The sequence below is a fragment of the Oryzias latipes genome, chromosome 3, assembly GCF_002234675.1.
Source record: "Oryzias latipes chromosome 3, ASM223467v1".
Classification (NCBI taxonomy): Eukaryota; Metazoa; Chordata; class Actinopteri; order Beloniformes; family Adrianichthyidae; genus Oryzias; species Oryzias latipes.
In genome coordinates, this window is record NC_019861.2 from 21,718,827 (window position 1) to 21,737,073 (window position 18,247).

At 40.7% G+C, this 18,247-nt stretch overlaps 2 protein-coding genes across 2 annotated transcripts; one reads left to right on the plus strand and one right to left on the minus strand.

Moving 5' to 3' along the window:
- Nucleotides 1-3,002: 3,002 nt before the first annotated feature.
- On the plus strand, nt 3,003-9,110 carry gnao1 (G protein subunit alpha o1). Its single transcript, XM_004067193.4, has 8 exons — nt 3,003-3,443; nt 3,572-3,614; nt 5,913-6,054; nt 6,328-6,488; nt 6,589-6,717; nt 6,791-6,920; nt 7,266-7,419; nt 7,511-9,110. Exons 1-8 carry the CDS (start codon nt 3,326-3,328, stop codon nt 7,696-7,698), a joined length of 1,065 nt encoding a protein of 354 aa, XP_004067241.1. The 5' UTR covers nt 3,003-3,325; the 3' UTR covers nt 7,699-9,110.
- Nucleotides 9,111-9,398: 288 nt separating this feature from the next.
- Nucleotides 9,399-17,762, minus strand: cog4 (component of oligomeric golgi complex 4). Its single transcript, XM_023953497.1, has 19 exons — nt 17,534-17,762; nt 15,709-15,791; nt 15,490-15,604; nt 15,236-15,410; nt 14,789-14,982; nt 14,525-14,630; nt 14,300-14,457; nt 14,169-14,227; nt 13,949-14,073; nt 13,736-13,854; nt 13,213-13,379; nt 12,940-13,105; nt 12,564-12,626; nt 12,362-12,475; nt 11,700-11,792; nt 11,539-11,622; nt 11,367-11,468; nt 11,068-11,196; nt 9,399-10,058 (listed from the first exon to the last, which is right to left on the minus strand). The coding sequence occupies exons 1-19, from the start codon at nt 17,666-17,668 to the stop codon at nt 9,924-9,926; spliced, it is 2,322 nt and encodes a 773-aa protein (XP_023809265.1). The 5' UTR covers nt 17,669-17,762; the 3' UTR covers nt 9,399-9,923.
- Nucleotides 17,763-18,247: the final 485 nt, after the last annotated feature.

Consider the following 18,247-nt stretch of genomic DNA (forward strand, 5'->3'; position numbering starts at 1 on the left):
TCTAGTGTAAAGCCCCACCCCCACTCCACCTGCTTTTCCTCCCACCTGCTTCACACTTTACTTGACTATCCATCCAGATGTGACGTGTGGCTTAGAAGCTCTAATCACATTTACCGTACTATCTATGTACGGTATGGTCATAACCTCAACTTTGGACACGTATAATTATGAAGTTTAAAACAAGGAAAGGTTTTCTTTTAGACCTGCACAGTAGGACTGTTAGCTTGCAGCAGGAAGGCCAGGTTTTCTGTGTGGACTTGGCATCTCCTCCTCCTGCATGCATGGGTTTTCATGCTTTCTACCACAGTCCAAAAATACGCCTTTGTCCTGAAGTCACTGTGATCCTGCATGGGCAAAGCAGAACTGAAAAATGGATGGGCATGACCTATGCTTTTTTTCTTTTGAAAGGGTCAGCTGTCTATGCTTTAACTAGTTTTTTTAATTCCAAAAAAAAACAAAACAGTTGGCTTGAAACGACACACAAATGGCATCTTTCAAGTGTCCACAGCTAGCTTTAGCTATATTCAATGTACGTTTTGAAAACTATTTTTATGTTGTTGTTGCTAGTTTGCTTTAAATACAACAAACATTTTAGTCAGCATATATGGACTTAAAAATGACAAGAGCGTAAAGAGAATTAAATAGAAAACGAAAAGAAACAAAGGTGCACACACAAAGGAAAGTTGAGACCTTAAAGATGTCATTTGTTTTCTAGAAATTAATGCCAAATCTTTAAAAAAAAAAATCCATATTCTCTTTCTCGTCATATCTTATTTGCTTTACTCGATTCCATGACATAATCTCATTTAACCACTTTAAAACATGGGGCAGATGATGATTGCCACCATTATAAAAGTTTTCTTTGCAGCAAGTGTATCCATTGGGATTAGTTGCTCCTAAGAAAAGAAAACATTTTTATTTAGGCAGAAGATCCAAGTATTAACAATGAGTGTCACAATGATTTGAAAACCAAGTAAATATCTGGCACTAAAGAGTCTTCACAACTGTATAATGCCAACATAAATGCCCATGGGATCCTCCATCAGCACTATATTTATCATAAGGAAATGCAGAGAAATATTTTCAGTTAAGTCATAAGTGTGAAAAAATGTAGTCTGCAAATGACTTTAAATTGAATCCCCTTCTTTTTGAACCTGACTTTCCAATATATTCCTGAATGTAGTTTTTTTCAACTTTTTTTTAGTGCAAAGGTGGCACTCACAAATGGGAAAAAACGATTTTTCTTACATTTTTATATGTACTTTGTTAGAAATCAAATTGATAAATCTGTTGCACTTTTCTTTTTTCAAACTCCTGACACATCTGTTGATAAAAGGCGTACTGTGGCATATTTGAAAGTATTTGTCAAGAGGTCTCTGTCCTTAATAACCTTTGTGCTATCTTAGATGACCCCACCCTTACATTGACGTGTTCTCCCTACCATGACAAAGGTGGAGAAATGTGGAAAGATTTACTGTAATCCATGGACACCACTGAAGATCACAAATCATTGAAGAAAAAAGGTTCAGAGCACTGTCTAGTGGGTCTAGATGACCCAACTCCCAATGTTAAAGTGCCTAGGATAGCACAAGGGTTACGAGAGACCTGATAGGAAAGTTTATGTGCTTTGAGTCGCATTTTAACCATGACAAAAAAAAAAAAAAAACAAGGAAGAAAAAGAAATATATATTCTACTAAAAACACAGCAGTGGAGTGGTGATGATGTGAGGTAGATGTCTGTAAATCTATAAACCTCATGAGGTTGACTAACTTCTGCTGACTGTAGAATCATCTACTCAGACTGAAAAATATGTGTCCACACTGCTGAATTTGGGTCATTCAATGAAAATGATCTTTAGAACAAGAAAGAATAGATGTAAAATTACTTGAAACCTTCACTATTTTTAGGTTTAGTAAGTGAGTATAAAGTAAAGCTGTATACAGTATGTTAAGCAGTTGTCAGTTCAGTATAAATAGAATTTCAACAAGTAGATCATTAGAAATGGGGTCTAAATAAAGATAACATTGTCAGTGGCAATTTGAAGAAAACGTTTTTTTTTTATTTTTAAGTCGGGTTTGTTTACACTGGCTGGTTTACAGCCCCTCACACCCCCAACCTAACATGACTTGTGCAATGAAAATGGTGAGTAATATCAGAGCAATCCAATCGTACAGTTTTGAGCCAGGTTCCAGCTCTATTGTGGATAACATGCAACTTATCATCTACAAGTAGATTCATCGGCATGAAGTGGTGCATGCAGCCAGCAAGGCCAAGTGGGCCTTAAAGGTGGGCAGAAAATGGAGGATCCAGCCGGGTTTGTCCGCAGTTTCCATGGTGGCTTATGTGAACACTCAGTGGGCCGGCTCGCTATGCTAGCCAACTGCCTGGTGGACACATTGAGTGCCCACTAAAGCCAAGGTGGGGCCACCATGGAAACTGCGGACAAACCCGGCTGGATCCCCCATTTTCTGCCCACTTTTAAACCATATGGGGCCCACTTGGTCTTGCTGGCTGAGTGTAGTACCTACGTCACAGCTACAGCCTTTTTCCAACAGCTTTTTTTGTCTGCTCTTGATTCACAGCAATTTGAATAAGGAAATACCCATAAATGCAATTTTAATCTTAGTTTGCTTTATAGATGTTCTCCATATAAGAAAAATGACACAATTGAGCACATTAAAAACAACAAAAACGTGAATTTTCATTGGTGTGGGTCTTTAAAGTGTAAAACAAGAAAATAGGAGTAACAGCTTTGCTAAAAGTTATTTGAATACATGTAGGGTAGTTGTGTAAATGTAACTCCTTACTTCTCATTTAGTTTACCGTTTTTCTTGTTTTAGGACAGAATAGTGCAAAAAGTCCTCTCTGGCTTGATTTTTTTTTCCACGGGCGTGATTAGAGCTCTGACGTCAGCCAGATTGTTAGGTGAGTCTCGCGCAGCCAGTCGCGCGGCCGTCTTCGAGCTCGCGTGCCCCTCCTTCGTGTTAAGATACGGTGAAATCTCTGGCACGCGCAGTCGTCATCATCAGCGCCGCCCTGTTGAGAGAGGAGGCAGGAGACCCCCCTCCCCACCTAACAACAACCCCAACCCCACAGACTCGAGCGCTACGACCCCACCTCCCCTACCCCCTCTGAGAGAGGGGACACAGTGAGAGAGGCGCAGTCACCGATTCGGGATCCCGGCTCCGTTTCGCCCTCAATCCGGGCCTAATGCTGTAGCAGACAGCGCGGGAGGAGCACGACAGAGAGACCACGCAGTGACCGAGGATCGCCGAGGGACAGGGCGGACCGGGGAGAGACGGGATTGCTCATTCGCTTAGAAACATGGGATGTACACTGAGCGCCGAGGAGCGCGCGGCTCTGGACCGGAGCAAGGCCATCGAGAAAAACCTGAAGGAGGACGGGATGGTCGCTGCTAAGGACGTCAAACTGCTCCTGCTCGGTAAGAGAAGAGCGGGGCTGCGGCCGCAGGGCTGCGTCGCCTTGGCTGGCTTTGCTGCATGGGGCGGAGGTGCTCTCCGTGGTACTGATCCTGCCTGCCGCTCTCACTCTGCCCTTCGTTCTTTACAGGCGGCGGAGAGTCCGGCAAAAGCACCATCGTGAAGCAGATGAAGTAAGTGGAGCCTTTTTCGGAGCGATTTCTGCGCTCTCAAACTCGAGTGAAAGGCCCGAGATTGCGCCTCCCCTGTCTGTACTAGGACAGGTTGAGCCGCCATGTTTCAAGAGGCCCCGGAGGAGCGCCGGTGACTTGAGCACCTCCTGCAGACCACTGAGCGAGGCTGCGGAAGGCCGCGCCGGTGCGTCCCTGCGGGGTGCTGTTCACGGCCAGGGTGCTGAAACGCACGACTACAGGGACCGCGCGCCGTGGGTGTTGGGCCCGTGTCACTGTGCGTGTGTCGGTGTGTGAATTACAGCGAGGTCACTACTGCTCCATTAGTGAATACCTCTGCTTTTAATCTTAATGGCTTTAAGTGCCCGATATCGCCGGGAGTACTTTGACTATAAAGCGGATTTACGCAGAAATATGGCTTCTAAAACTACATCTAAACCTACTCCTGTCTAAGCTAAATCACTCTTTGATGTTTTACACGACTGCTGTTTTTCCCTCTAAACCTCTTAGTAAAGTATGTAGATGTTTCGACATGTGAAAGACAGTTTTTGCACATTTTGAAGCATCTCCTTAGTTTGGCAGGAAGCAGATGTTCCTCTTCTTCCTGCTGCACCGCCTGCACCCCTCCCTCTGTACCTTACCTCACCTCATTACCCTCCCTGCGGTCCCTGGTATCCCATAACTTGCTGCTATTCCCCAGACCCATGATGAAGGTCCAAATAGTGTTTACAAATACTCCCAGGGCTTGTTTTAGCCAAAGCAAGCAGCAGATTGATGGGTTTTACCACTCACCTTGGGTCGTAAAGTTTAGGTATTGAAGGTTACATGAATGGTGTGATCTGCAGCCTCTTCATTGTGACATAATGATCTGGGAGAAGTATCTGTTTGTGTGCAGGTCCACTCCTATTGCAGTGGTAAAGTGAAAGTAACAGGACGTTTTAAGGCCTCAAACTGGTCTGAAAATATGACCTATAACAAAGTGGAATAATACACACAGTGGAGTAGATTTTGCTTGTGGATTTTATGAATTAAACAAGGGGGCTGCTGCTTCTGCTGCTGCCGCTACTCAGCTGCAGAAATGTCAGTGATGTCTATTTTTATACTTAACATTTTCAGACTCTCTGATTGGTCAAAGGATGTCATTAATAACTCATAGTGTCTGTGTTAGGAATGTCTTAAATGCTAAATCCACAGATCTGACCTGAACAAAGGCCTTTTTGTTTAAAAAAAAAAGTTCATTTAGTATTTTCTAAATGGTTTGTAAGAAAAAAAAGTCTGAAGATATATTAAGAATTAGGTCCAATGTTAAACTTTTTGCTGTAACACATAAATGGAGGCTTAAACGATCACTTCTTTAGAAATTTTCCATGGAAATATTCAGTAGAGATCCATCAAATGTGCAAAAAATCGATTCAAATTTGTGTTGCATACATGCAGTACATTATTTTTAAAGATGAACCAGTATGGTAAAAATCAAGAGTGAATTCTGCAAATGACTGATCTATAATTCAGTTTATTTTCTCCTAAAGGTTTTAGACACGTTGAAAGAGCTTTAGTGATGGAAGATGTGTCAAATTCTCCACTAAATATTATAAAGACAGACACGATTTTTATGAAAATGTATAGCCTGAATTTATTGGGGGATCTTGCCTGTTCCCTTTCATTTAGCAGGTTAATGTTTTATTGCATAAAAGTGTTAATTGTGATGATGGTGGTGGAGATTCAGGCCAGGTGGCTGATCTCCGCGGTGAAACATCTTTTCATAATGTGCACTGATGAGATGAAAAGCGGCCTCCCTTATGCACGTCTGTGGTTTGTTAGTACAGCTAGCACGAGCTGGAATGTTGTCCGAGTTTTATGGGATTATTTTTTAGTAATTTGAGTTTAAGATGTTCTATCCAAATCTGGCTAGGTTGTGAAGAGTTTGACTGTCCAATATTGTACACTAGCGATTGATTTGTGCTCTGATTGAATCTCCTCCATTACACATCATGCATTATAAATGTTTTAAATATCACATTACTTTCCAGTTACTCTTCACAGACTGAGAAAGTGATCAGTTCCCATGCCCATTAAAGATGGGCACACTTGAAGAGGGTAAAAGGCGATAGAAATTATTAGGAAAAGATATGAGCATCCCTCTCTTTTACACACAGATGCACAGGAAAGCAAGCAGCAAATGTGGAGCTTTCATTTTGAGAAGAGTTTTTTTTAAATGAAATCCAGGAACATATGGACGTGTGAGACCATTTTTCTGTTCTAGCTTGTTTCCTCTGAGATAATGTCTGTGCGCGCATGCAGGATTATCCATGAAGATGGCTTTTCTGGGGATGATGTGAAGCAGTATAAGCCTGTGGTCTACAGCAACACCATCCAGAGTTTGGCCGCCATCCTTCGAGCCATGGACTCTTTGGGCATCGAGTTTGGTGACAAAGACCGAAAAGTTAGTTTCACCTGTTCCTGCATAAGTTTTGATGCAGACACTGACGTTTGATTCTGAAAGCAGAATAGAAATACAAAGATCAGAAGATGGATTGACACAAGTTACAGTGTTAGTTTGGGAGAAATCAACCATCTTATGCTCCTTACCTGGAGAAGAAACAAGAACCTCACATGAAATAAGAATATTTTTTATACATTTCAAATAACAGATGAAGTAGGGTAGATATATTTCTTATGCTACTTCCTTTAACCAGATGACTAATATTTTAACCAGGCTGATGCTAAGCTGGTCTGCGATGTGGTCAGCCGCATGGAGGACACAGAACCATACTCTGCAGAACTTCTCGCTGCGATGAAGCGTCTATGGGCTGATGCTGGGACTCAGGAGTGTTTCAACCGTGCCCGGGAATACCAGCTTAATGACTCAGCTCAATAGTGAGTGCAGCAAAAAAACAAAAAAACTGTTGCTAATTTCTGTTTAAAAAAAAAACTTCTTTTTTTTCTCTTTTCTTGACTCCCTGCCTGTTTTTAACAGCTACCTGGACAGTCTAGACCGGATTGGGGCAGGAGATTACCAGCCCACAGAGCAGGACATCCTGAGAACCCGAGTGAAAACCACTGGCATTGTAGAAACTCACTTCACCTTCAAAAACCTTCACTTCAGGTGAAGACGGCTTTGCAGCTTCAAATGACTCAGTTTGGGGACTTTGGTTCTGAACTTCTTACCTCCTTTTAAGGCTGTTTGATGTTGGAGGTCAGAGGTCAGAGAGGAAGAAGTGGATCCACTGCTTTGAGGACGTCACCGCCATTATCTTCTGTGTTGCTCTGAGTGGATACGATCAGGTTCTCCATGAAGACGAAACAACTGTGAGGGTCTTTTAGTTATTTCAGTATGAGTGTGCGGTAAATTTTTAGTTATGGAGTGAAGACTTGATGATCCCACAACTATACTGAAAAGTAACTGGTACAATCAAGTTTTTAAACCTGAATGGCATTTATATTCATACAAAGACAAAAATTAACTTTTGAGTATTATTTGTGACTAAAAACAAAAAAAAAATTAGGGAAAGTTTTTTTTAATGCAGAATAAATTGTTAAATAAAATAAAAACTTGTAATATAATTGCAGGAGTTAAAATTTTCTAGATAATTTCTGTGTTTTAGTCCTGAACTCTTGTACTTGGGGCTCATTGTTGTTCGTTTTGGCCCACAGAACCGCATGCATGAATCCCTCATGCTTTTTGACTCCATCTGTAACAACAAGTTCTTTATCGACACCTCCATCATCCTGTTCCTCAACAAGAAGGATCTGTTTGCCGAGAAGATTAAGAAATCGCCGCTCACGATTTGTTTTCCGGAGTACACAGGTGAACCCGCAGTTTTTCCTGAAACGTCTTCTGTCCGGACTGGAGTTTGTCTCTCACCCTCCCCTCTCTTTCCTCCTCCCTCTGACTCCAGGTGCTAACACATACGATGATGCCACTGCATATATTCAGGTTCAGTTTGAGAGTAAGAACCGCTCTCCCAACAAGGAGATCTACTGTCACCTGACCTGTGCCACAGACACAGGAAACATCCAGGTAGTGTTTGATGCCGTCACTGACATCATTATTGCAAACAACCTTAGAGGGTGCGGCTTATACTGAAGCCCGGCCAGAAGCACAGAGGTTGTCTATGGAGTGTGTGAAGTTATAATAATGGTAATTTTGATGATACTTAAACACATAAATATGTAATTCTACACGTCCAAATGGACCCAAAGAGCTGCCGTCAGACACCACACTGGATTATTGCCATGATTTGTTCCCTTCCTTATTTGAAGTATCCCTCCCCCAGTTTTGTCTTTAAAAAAAAAAGGGTTTTTGGGCTGAATGTTTCCATGTTTTGTTGATGGCTATATCAACAAATGTGAAGGTCAGAAGCACCAGTGGGTCTATTCAGCTTGTCCTGCTAAACGTACACAAATGTAACACACCATGTAGAACGGAGGGACGCTTTCCCATTCTTGATGGCAAGCCTTTGACATTTGAATACAGCCTCTGGTGCTTCATTTGGCGTGCGAAGGGTGGAGATGACGATGATACTGGTTTTGGGGAGGTGCTGTACTCATGGTTGAGGGTCACGGATGGGAAGAAGGAAGCTGTTATGAACTTTCCTTCAGAGCCACACATGCTCTCGTAGCCTGCGGGTCTGTTCCAATCAGCTCTCTTGTTTTATTTGCAAACACAAGGAAATAGAGACTTCTATTTGGAGCGGCTGCCCATCGCCATTGTCCCCCCCCCCCCCCCCCACACTGTAATGTTAGGAAAACCCGTCGGCCTGTTGAAGAGAAGGAAAATTTCATATCGGTGCCAACCATCTGATAATGACAGATAGAGGACTAAGGTCAATAATCATAGCTCATATCTATATTATTTAAGTAACAAATATAATATTTTAGTATCATTGTATAATTTATAAAAGCCTCATGCCCTTCATGCCTCCTCCTACCTCCAGAAAACCCCGTGCCACACATTTATTTCCCTGACTAGTCAAATTTGCAAAGAGGGTGGAAAGACGCCCTACGTTAACATCTCGATCTGTGTGCTCGAATCCTTCCACGTGAATCTGAGTAGAAATAGAAGACTGCACATGGAAAACAAAATCATTAGAGGCAGCCTCTGTCTGGGGAGTTTTATCTTTCCTTTTTTTTTTTAAAAGACCTTTGTTTCCCACTGATGAGTGAACAGGGAACAATTTCTCTTTTCACAGAGGACAAAGTACAGCTCTCCATTTTCACCTGTGCACCCAATCAAGTCATCTTCCCATCCCTGTATTCTCTTTACCCATCACATATCAATCCTCATACCCTCTCTTCATTTTCACCTTAAAAAAGCACCGTACTGTATATAAATATATGATTACACCTGATCAGATTTTTTTTTTTTTTTTTTTACTGTGAATGTTTTTGTGCTGCACCCCATCCTATTCAGTAGTTTACTGGTTGCTCTCATGTGGAATGTTTGTGCTGAGCCAATCGAATGTTGTGTTTACATTAAAGCCACATTTTTCCTAACGACTCCTGCGCTGGTGGTCTGAGTGTGATTACGCTGCGAGGTAACAGAGGTGATGACAAGCTGTGCCATCGCCACGCTGAGGCCGGCTTTAATCTGTACCCGGAATTAAGGTTAGGCAAAGGAAATTAGGCTGAACATTATGAGAGTGGACCACTTTTAATGCTTCATTGCCTTGCGAACAAAGCTTTGCGTTTAGAGTCCGAAACATGAATAAAAGATTGGGAACAGGTCTTGCATGGCAACAGGGCGGTGCTAAAGCGTGGTGGATGGCAGGGATCAGAAGCGCAGCACAGCAGCTCTCAATTTATTAGGTTAAAAGTGTTCATCACAGACAAGGAGCTATTCATATATTGAATGACTGGGCTGGATCAGCTGTCTGACCTGCTTCTGTCAGTTTAATGGGTATGATGTTCATTACTGCTGTGCTTCACTGACATACCCAGAGCTCCACTTTCTTAGTGTCCTGATTTCTCACATCCAGCTACAGGTTAAGAAGTTGGAATTCCCACTGTGACACAATAGCACACTTGTGGTTTTAATTACATATTTTACATTTAATTAATATTAAACACCCCCCCCCACTCCCAGTTGCTTCACATCACATGTCTGAGTGCTCAACTGGAACTGTAGCAAAACTGGCATCAGCCAGGTGAGCCGCAACAGCACTCTGAAACAATCAGAGCTTTTGTTTAAAAACCAAAGTAAAACCTCAGCCATTTCATGTACAGAACCATGGATAACCCCCCCCCCCCAATGCACAGACTGAGCTCAGGTGGGTAATGCACAGTGGTCACTGTAAAGCACAGGCTCTTCAGCTACAGCCGCAGCCTCTTGATGTCTTCGCTTCTGAAGTCGATCCGCAGAGCCAGAACCCGACGCACCTCTGCGGGAGTCAGCCGCCATGTCAGCGGGCCAGAGTTGGGACCCCAGTAATCCAAGATTTCGGTCACCTGAAAGTACAAACATGAAGATGTGAGCATGTGCACTAAAATGTTAGAATATTTTCTAATGTGATTTTTGTCTTTGGATAGTTTTATTGCTCCACTGAACCTGCTAAAGACCGAAAACCTCTGTTAAGTCTGCAGGCAACAAAAAAAAAAAAAAATTAAACTACAACATGTGCTAGCTAGACAAATGTTTAAACATTTCCTCACTGTTTGATTTTATATTGCATCCATTGTACCATTGAAACAGGAATTCATTTTTTTTATGTTGATTTTTGACACTTGTTCATAGCAAAAAGTGAGAGAAATCTTATAGCTTTGGGTGGTGGTTATTATTCAGAAATAATGGACAGATTGTACACAAAAAAGTTTATTAAAGTTGATTTGAATTTTTAGCATCCTCTGTATGTAAAGTTGTTGTGAAATGGCTCTATCAAAATATAACTTAATTAAATTAAAATCCTGTTTATACGAGAAAACTGGCTTGAAGTGCTGATGTAATTTTGTATTTTTGTTTTACTGGCAGGAGATGTGACTTTAAAAAATAGCATGCAATAAATAAAATTTATTAGGCTTTAAAAAAAATAATGTCAATCTGTTTAAGAAGTCTAGCTCCAGCCATTATGATAGCCGAGTGGGAAAAATAGTCCAAATTTCAGTGTAAGTCAACAACCAAAAGTAGCTGCAGCTAAGAACAGAAATTGTGAAAAAGCTTATTTTTTAAAGCACTTTATTTTCTTTAAATTGGAATATAAGCAATCTGCTTAATCTGCTTTACTTTGCTTTTTCAGATAAAACCTGTTTTTTCAGGGAGTGAAAGTGTATGATTAAAAATAAATAAAGAATGAGCTCTCAAATCAAACAGACGTCCAACTTCTACATTATGGTATAAAGTGGGTCAAAAAACAAAATTCAATCTAAATACCTGAGAGTGTTACTAAGGTAGAAGCTCCAGGATAAAGGATCTTTTTGAAAGTAGAATACTTTGGTAAGAATGTATAAGATCTAAATTTACCCTCTCCAGGTTGAGGATAGTTGCCATTTGTGTGAGGCGAGCAAACTTGTCTCTAATGGTCCAGGTGGTGACAGTGGTGAGATACGCCACAAGAGATCGAAGCTCTTTATCAAACTGCAGCCCTCCAAGCTGCAACAAAAGGATCAGAGTAAGGTCAAAGACACAAAATTCACCTATGTGCTCGTGGACCATCTGAAGATAAGCCGGAGCCTGTAGTTCTTCTTCCTTCTGTTCACAGGAAGCTCACTGCCACCTTGTGGCCAAGTTTGGCTCTTCAGCCCTCATTTCTTTGTGCTCACCCTGCTGAAGGAGCATTTGAGGACCGTCTTCTCCATCTCAATTGCTATTAGGCTGGTCATCAGGCTCGTCATAGTATCGTAGATGACGGGGGAGAGGGCCGCCTGGTGAGATATAAAAATGAGGATTACAAAAAAAACCATCAGGAATCAGTGGACTAAAAGGTACAAATACCTTAAACTCTCCCATGAGTTGTTCCAAGTTTACAATGAGCTGCTGCACCCACGGGTCATTCGCTTCGTAATCATTAAACTCTTCCTGTGAGGACAACAAAAAAATCCAAACATGTTTTACAAGATCCAACTTGTTTTTGTTTACAAATGCAAAAGCATCACCTCTTCTATGTTGTGTGAGACGGACAGGAAGCCGCTGATCCAGGGTTTAACTTGAGGCTTTATGGCTGTTGTGTTTAATTCAGTCAGACCCTCCTGAGAAAGAAAGCAGAAATGTTTACCATAACAGTGCTATAGTATTGCTCACAGGGGTCATTTTCAATTATACGTGTTCCCAAATTTAAATAATTATGCTTCCTTAACATTCAGGTCTCATGAAGAGGTGATGGTTTTCTAAATGGTAAACTTAATAAGCCCAAACTCCACTGAACTCATCACTATCCTAGTAATTTTTTATGCCATATATTTCACTTAATTTGACTTATAAAACCTACACAGCTGTTGTATACAGTGGTTATGTTCTAAAAAATATAATCTGCAATAAAAACAAATCCACAAAGTAGTTAACTTTTATTTTTTTACAGTAATACTAGATTTTTTTAAGGCTGTTAAACTCTTTCTCCCTCAGACATGAACATTTTTACACTTTTCTCTTGCTGAATGTAGATTTGGAAGGGTTGCAAGAGGTGAATCGGGTTTTATTGAGGGACGACTGTAAAGGAAAAGTTAAGAAAGTAGTGATTATGATTAAAAATCCAGCAAATATTACTTTTACTGCTATGACCTTAAAAAAACCAAAGAAAATCTGAAAAATAGTGACCAACCTGTAAGAGATCTTTGAACTTAGTGGATGTGCTGACCAGGTCAGACAAACAGCTTTCGATTTTGGCCTGTTCTCCAGATCCCGCACCCTGACTGAACAGCTTGGAACAGTCATTCTGTGGAGGCAGGATTTTAGTTTTTAAGGAAAAAAAAATAGGACATGTTAAGGAGAGGCAGATGATTGGGAAAAGATGTCTTCCTTACCTCCAAGTTTCTCTTCAAAGTTGTAATATTCTCACTGCACACCTCCACATTATTTAGAGTCACCTGGTTGAGTAAAAATAAGAGACACATAAAGATTATATATAGATTGTTATAATAATGTCCAGTTTTTTCAAAAAACATCTAGGGCCTGATGTGCTTAACTTAGTTTTAAATGCTTGCTATTTTTCTTTTAGTATTTTGAAGCTATTTTAAGAACAAAAAAAGTTTGAATTAGTGCCATCCAACTATTTTGCATTCATAAGATTCCTCTTTTAAATAGGAAACTTTTCCGGAAATAGGTTTAGAAAAAACCCCACAATAAGTTAAATAGACACAGAGTGAGGCACAGTTGTGTGCGTTTATATAGCTTGTTTACCAGAAATGCAGCCTTGGCGTTCTCTGTGCTCTCGATGCCCAGAGTATTAAACTTGCCCTGCTGTAAGCTGCTCTGCATCAGGCTGACTGCACTGCTCACACCGCGCTGGATGTCCTGGAGCGTCGTAGCTGGGAAGCCCTGCCGGAGCTTATTATATAGGACCTCCCTGATGCATGAAAGAGATCATGCAGAAGGAGGCACATGCATGTCTGAGATTGAATGCAGCAGATAAAAAGATGCATTGATCATGTCATGTTGATACATGTAGTGCACCTGAAGTCAGACTCCAGCACAGAGTTGGCGTGATTGATCATCGCACAGAGGCAATCAATGTTGGAGCTTGACAACGCTCTGCTGATACATTTTTTTACTATGTAGAAACAGTCGTCCACCATGCTGCTGGTCAGCTGTCCCTTCTCATAGGTATCCATAGATACCGCCTGGTGAAAAATGAGAGAGAATTTAAAAATACCAATGGAATAACATTTATGCACAGCAAGAGGAGAAAACATGAATGATTTGTTGTTGAAAACATGATTTCATTAAACTAACAAGTCAGCTGACAGCCTGAATATATTAAAAGATCAGGTTTTCTTGTTTTATTTTTGGATGTAGCGGGTATTTTTCAAGACACTGGCAGGATTTGTGAGATAAAACTGGGAAAGACGGGTCCAACCAGCCAGCATATTTACAATTACTAAATATTCAAGATTACTCAAACTGAAGATTAATTAAAAACATTTTTTAAATAACTTCTTCAAAGCTACAATATTTAACATGTCTAAGACACACAGACCTTGTTGACCGATTCCCTCATGTAGTATTCCTCCATGGGAATGTAGTAGCCTATCAGCTCCTGCATTGCCCTGCTCAGGGAACAGTGTTTTAGTAGTTTCTCCACACTTTGTTGATGCTCTGTGGGTTCAAAAATATGTGAGAACATTTTAATTAGCAAATTCTAAAGAAGGGTTTTTACGTTTGATCTTGCACCTTGAAAGACTTTGAGTACCTTGCGTGATGCTCTGGGGGTCTCCGACTTCAAAGTCAGCCATAACGCGACGACGAAGAAAACGCAGGTAAAGCTCTGCCCGGGCGTTCATCAAGGTTACTTCTGCAAGCACAGGGTCCAGTTCCCTGTTCATGTGAAATGCGGGACATAAAATCAAACATGAGAAGGAAGAGCACAAAAAGGAGCAGCACAATGCTATCTTTATCACACACAAACCCACCTTGGCTCGATGCTCTCTCCAGGCATGCTCTTCATCATGCTGCTCTGGACTACCTGAAACTACAGAACAGACTGGAGGGCTCAGAAAGAGAAGAGACACAGGATAAGCTGCTGATCAAATGTCAACCTCACCTTGTTGAGGTATTCTCTCTGCTGCATGAATTTGTCAACTATTTTCTGGGCCTGACGATCACACTCCTCCTGCAGGTGAGTGATGAGTGTGTACAAGTGGCCTGGACCGTAATACGTCTCTACGATAGGTTGGTGCGTCTCAATGACACGAGCGATGCCTGCAAATGAAAACCAGCTATAATTGTGTAAAAGATAAAACAATGGAGACGGTCAAAAGTTTCTGACCTTCCAGTAGCAGTGTCAGCGTGTCTGCAAATATCAACAGAGCTCTCTTCTCGCCCAGATCGCCGCCTGTCGCCAACAAAAGGTTCTCCTCTGCTTTGGAAGCAAGCTGATTGAAAAAGTGTCAATGTTTTTAAATGTGAAAAAAATTACCCAAAAATGGAAAATGAACAATTTTTCTTAAAACTGTACATACAAAAATAAAAATGGGTCGAGGCGTAACAAAAACTTTCTTCCAAACAATGCGGCAGCTCTCATGGTACTAACCTGACTGCAGAGATATTGACCAAATCGGGCAAGGCCCTGCTGGTGAAGACCCAACAGAGGGAAGATTTTGAAAAACCTCTCAACCTGCGCCAGGTCAACTGCTGCGACGGCCTCATCCAGCTTCTTTGCAACGATGACCTTCAGTTTCTGCTCTGCCTCCTGCAGCAGGACCAGACTGGCGTCCACAGCGCTGCCTGTGCAGCCACAATGAGAAATTGGTGATACATGCCTGTTGCAAGTAATAGTGTTTGACAAGAAGAATAGCAACACTCTATATTAAATGTACTAAAAATCAACTGGTAAATAGTTTGAAACATCAAACAAAGACAGCCACAATTCCTATTTTTTATATGATTGACTTTGACAAAACTGCAGAAGGGATTTGGGCATTGATTCAGCTAACTAAGCCTGTCCCACTTCAGAGAAACAGAACAGGGGGCATCATACTCTCTTCTCCCTGTCTGCTCAGCTCAATAACCGACTGGTCCAGAGACAGGTATCGATGGATGTGTGCAGCAGCCTGTTCATAGTCTTCATTGCGCAGCGCGGTCTGCACTCCATCTGTGCAGAATTTCAGATCAAGAATATCATCGGCACGCTGGATGACATTATATAACCGTGTCTAGAAGAAAGAACAGAGAAAAATAATGATAAGAACACAAAATAAAACCCCTAACTATACGTAGCGCAAAAGGATGTACCTTTGCCAGGTCCAACTGTCTGACTTTTTGGCTGACATTTTCTGCCAGACTGCAGGTAAAGGTGATCATGCCTGATAATTGACTGGCATCGCTTCCGATAAGCTGTAGACTAGGTCTGCAAACATGAATTTTGCAAAGAATTTCACAAATCCTTATGTGAAAAAGCTCAGCAATTCAGCTGCTACTGAAGGTAAAAGGTGTGTTGTGTGTGTTGTGTACCCCATTCTCTGCAGTGCCTGCATCTTCTTATGAATTGCTGCTTCCTGACCAACTAGCCTGTCCAGCTCAGCTTCTACTCCTTTCTGTGAAAAACAAATTAAATACAGATTTACTGTTTGATACAAGAACAAAATTAACAAAGAACTACTTAAAACATTGAAAAATCCTTCATGTAAAAAAGTAGTAAACCTAATTCATATGCATGTGGGAGTTAAAAAGGAACTAGCAAAACTCAAAAACTTAACGCTAAAATTTCTTTAGAACAAATTAAATCAGACAAAAAACTAATTTAGCATTTTTTAGTTATTAAAATACATTTATGAATAAACTAAAAAGAGGTAAACTGCTTACAGTTTTCTTTTCTGTTTTTGTAAAATCTCTTTGTATGGGTTGTGATGACAATTAATCTTATTCTGTATGGTTTTTATTCTGATTGTTTTTTTCCAGTATATGTTAATTAAAATCTACTTGTTAAATTAAAATGTGCCTAAATAAACACAAAAGTGTTACGTAATTAAACTACTGTTAGAAGTACTTCTATTTTTACTTTAGTAAATGTAATAGAGAAAATGTAACACGTTACAACACACCGCTGGGTTAAGTGTTATGTTTTTGAATCACTGTCTAGTAAACCACAAAACTGTCACATATTAGGTAGTTTATTTCCCAGGCAGAATCAAAATCATTAAAAAGGATAAATATGAAGAAAAACGGATTCAAAGACAAAAAACATAAAATTTCAAAATCCAACTTAATATTAGCGGTGCAACAAAAACAACAAGAAATAATGGAGCTATCCAGCCGTAAAGTTTTGAGTCAGATGCCAACTCTGACGAAGAAAATGAAGATGTGGATGCATCAATTTGTCTGCAAGTTTTTGCATCAGAATGAAGCAGAGCAGGGAGACTTTGGTCCGTCCATTTGTGTTTTTCTCGCACATCTGGTTCCGACTCACCATGATTTGAATACAGAAATACTCAGAAATGCCGTTTTCAGCTCAAACTATTTTATATAGGTCCTCCAGCATAAAAAAACCCAACAGGAACATGTTAAAAACGCAGTTGTCATTGGAGTGGGTCTTTCAGATTTGACCATGGAGACAGAGTCATTGCACAGTCAAACATGACACAGGTTTTAAGGGCCGGACTGGACGGATGAGCCAAACGGAACCAATTTGGTTCTTGATCAGAGAGATCTTTACAGGAGCAATGATTGATGCTTCTGTCTTATCGGAGTTTAATTTGACTTAGCTATGAACCACTGATAGATGGATGCAGGTCCAACAGAACAGTTAGTGTAGTTTAGAATAATGAAACGAGTGGTGCAGTTGGATGTTCTCTGCAAAGAGATGATGGATGTCAGTAAACTTGCAGATTTTACCTCTCCCAGAGAGAGTATGGAAAATGTAAATAGGATTGGTCCTAAAACTGGACCTTGAGGTATCCCACATGAAAGCTATGCTACTTTAGAAAAGATATTCGCATAAACATTAAAGCTTCTATTAGAAAAGCATCTCAACTGAACCAGAGAATCCAACTTCAGCAAGTAGTCTCATCATAAAGTGATCGACACAGCATGAAATGATCAGAGAAAAGGCCCAATAAAACTATGGCCAAGTACAAAAATAGCCAATCACGTCATTTAAAGCCTTTCTAACCTGGAGACAAATCATTCACTCCCACAATAAGAAGCAACATTTACTGTTAGGTTAAAAAAGGCTAAAGGGTTGAGCAGGACATGGTTGTTCATGTTGTTGTTTGCATCTCCAGAGTATGTGCGGAAGTTTGCCGACACTGTCAACATTTAAACGGCTTCCTGTACGAACCTCCTCTTCGCATAGCTGCTGGTAAACTTTCTCCAGATCCTCGAGCTCCGTCAGCGAGGAGATGGTATCCATACTCACTGAGCACAGGGAGCTCGATTCGCAACGTTTCACTGCCAACGGAGCGATGTCAGCCATCTTTGGCTGGACGGGAACTTGTCAACGTCATCTCCCCTTTCCCCTGGGTTTAGTCTGCCAGGCAGTGGGCTTCTCAAGCGATTATTCGGACTATAGAATCGCACATGCGAAAGCTTGAATAAACCAACAGGTTTGTATTTATATAAAAGAGGCGCAAGTCTAACGCTGGTTAATTGACAAAATAATCATTATAGTTTGAAACCGGAAGTGCAACCTGCGAAAATAAACTGGCAGGTGTACGATGAATGCTTCATGCAAATTAACCCCCAAATAGTGAAAATATCTGCCTGTTTTTATGGAAACGAAGGCTGAATGAGGAATATATAGACGTTTATGCATCTACTAAATGCAAATGTTATTATAAGATGATTTAACTTGTAAATCATTTCCCAAATGTTCATTCTTTATAGCTCTACCTCCGCTTCCACCCAGACAATTCAGGTACCTTTCAGGGAACATCCCATCAAGTCTACAGAATTTATTTTAATTATTTACCAAGAAGTGGGACACTCATGCTAAGAATAATAATAAGTTCATTTTAAAATGTGTTAAAGTTAACACGTGAAGCACATTGAATAT

Coding starts and splice junctions, on each gene's coding strand:
- gnao1 (XM_004067193.4), top strand. CDS start 3,326: ATGGGATGTACACTGAGCGCCGAGGAGCGCGCGGCTCTGGACCGGAGC. Junction 6,055..6,327: donor TTGGTGACAAAGACCGAAAA/GTTAGTTTCACC, acceptor TATTTTAACCAG/GCTGATGCTAAGCTGGTCTG. Junction 6,718..6,790: donor TTCAAAAACCTTCACTTCAG/GTGAAGACGGCT, acceptor CCTCCTTTTAAG/GCTGTTTGATGTTGGAGGTC.
- cog4 (XM_023953497.1), bottom strand. CDS start 17,668: ATGGCTGACATCGCTCCGTTGGCAGTGAAACGTTGCGAATCGAGCTCC. Junction 15,792..17,533: donor AGCAGCTATGCGAAGAGGAG/GTTCGTACAGGA, acceptor TGTTTTTCACAG/AAAGGAGTAGAAGCTGAGCT. Junction 10,059..11,067: donor CTATCCTCAACCTGGAGAGG/GTAAATTTAGAT, acceptor TTGTACTTTCAG/GTGACCGAAATCTTGGATTA.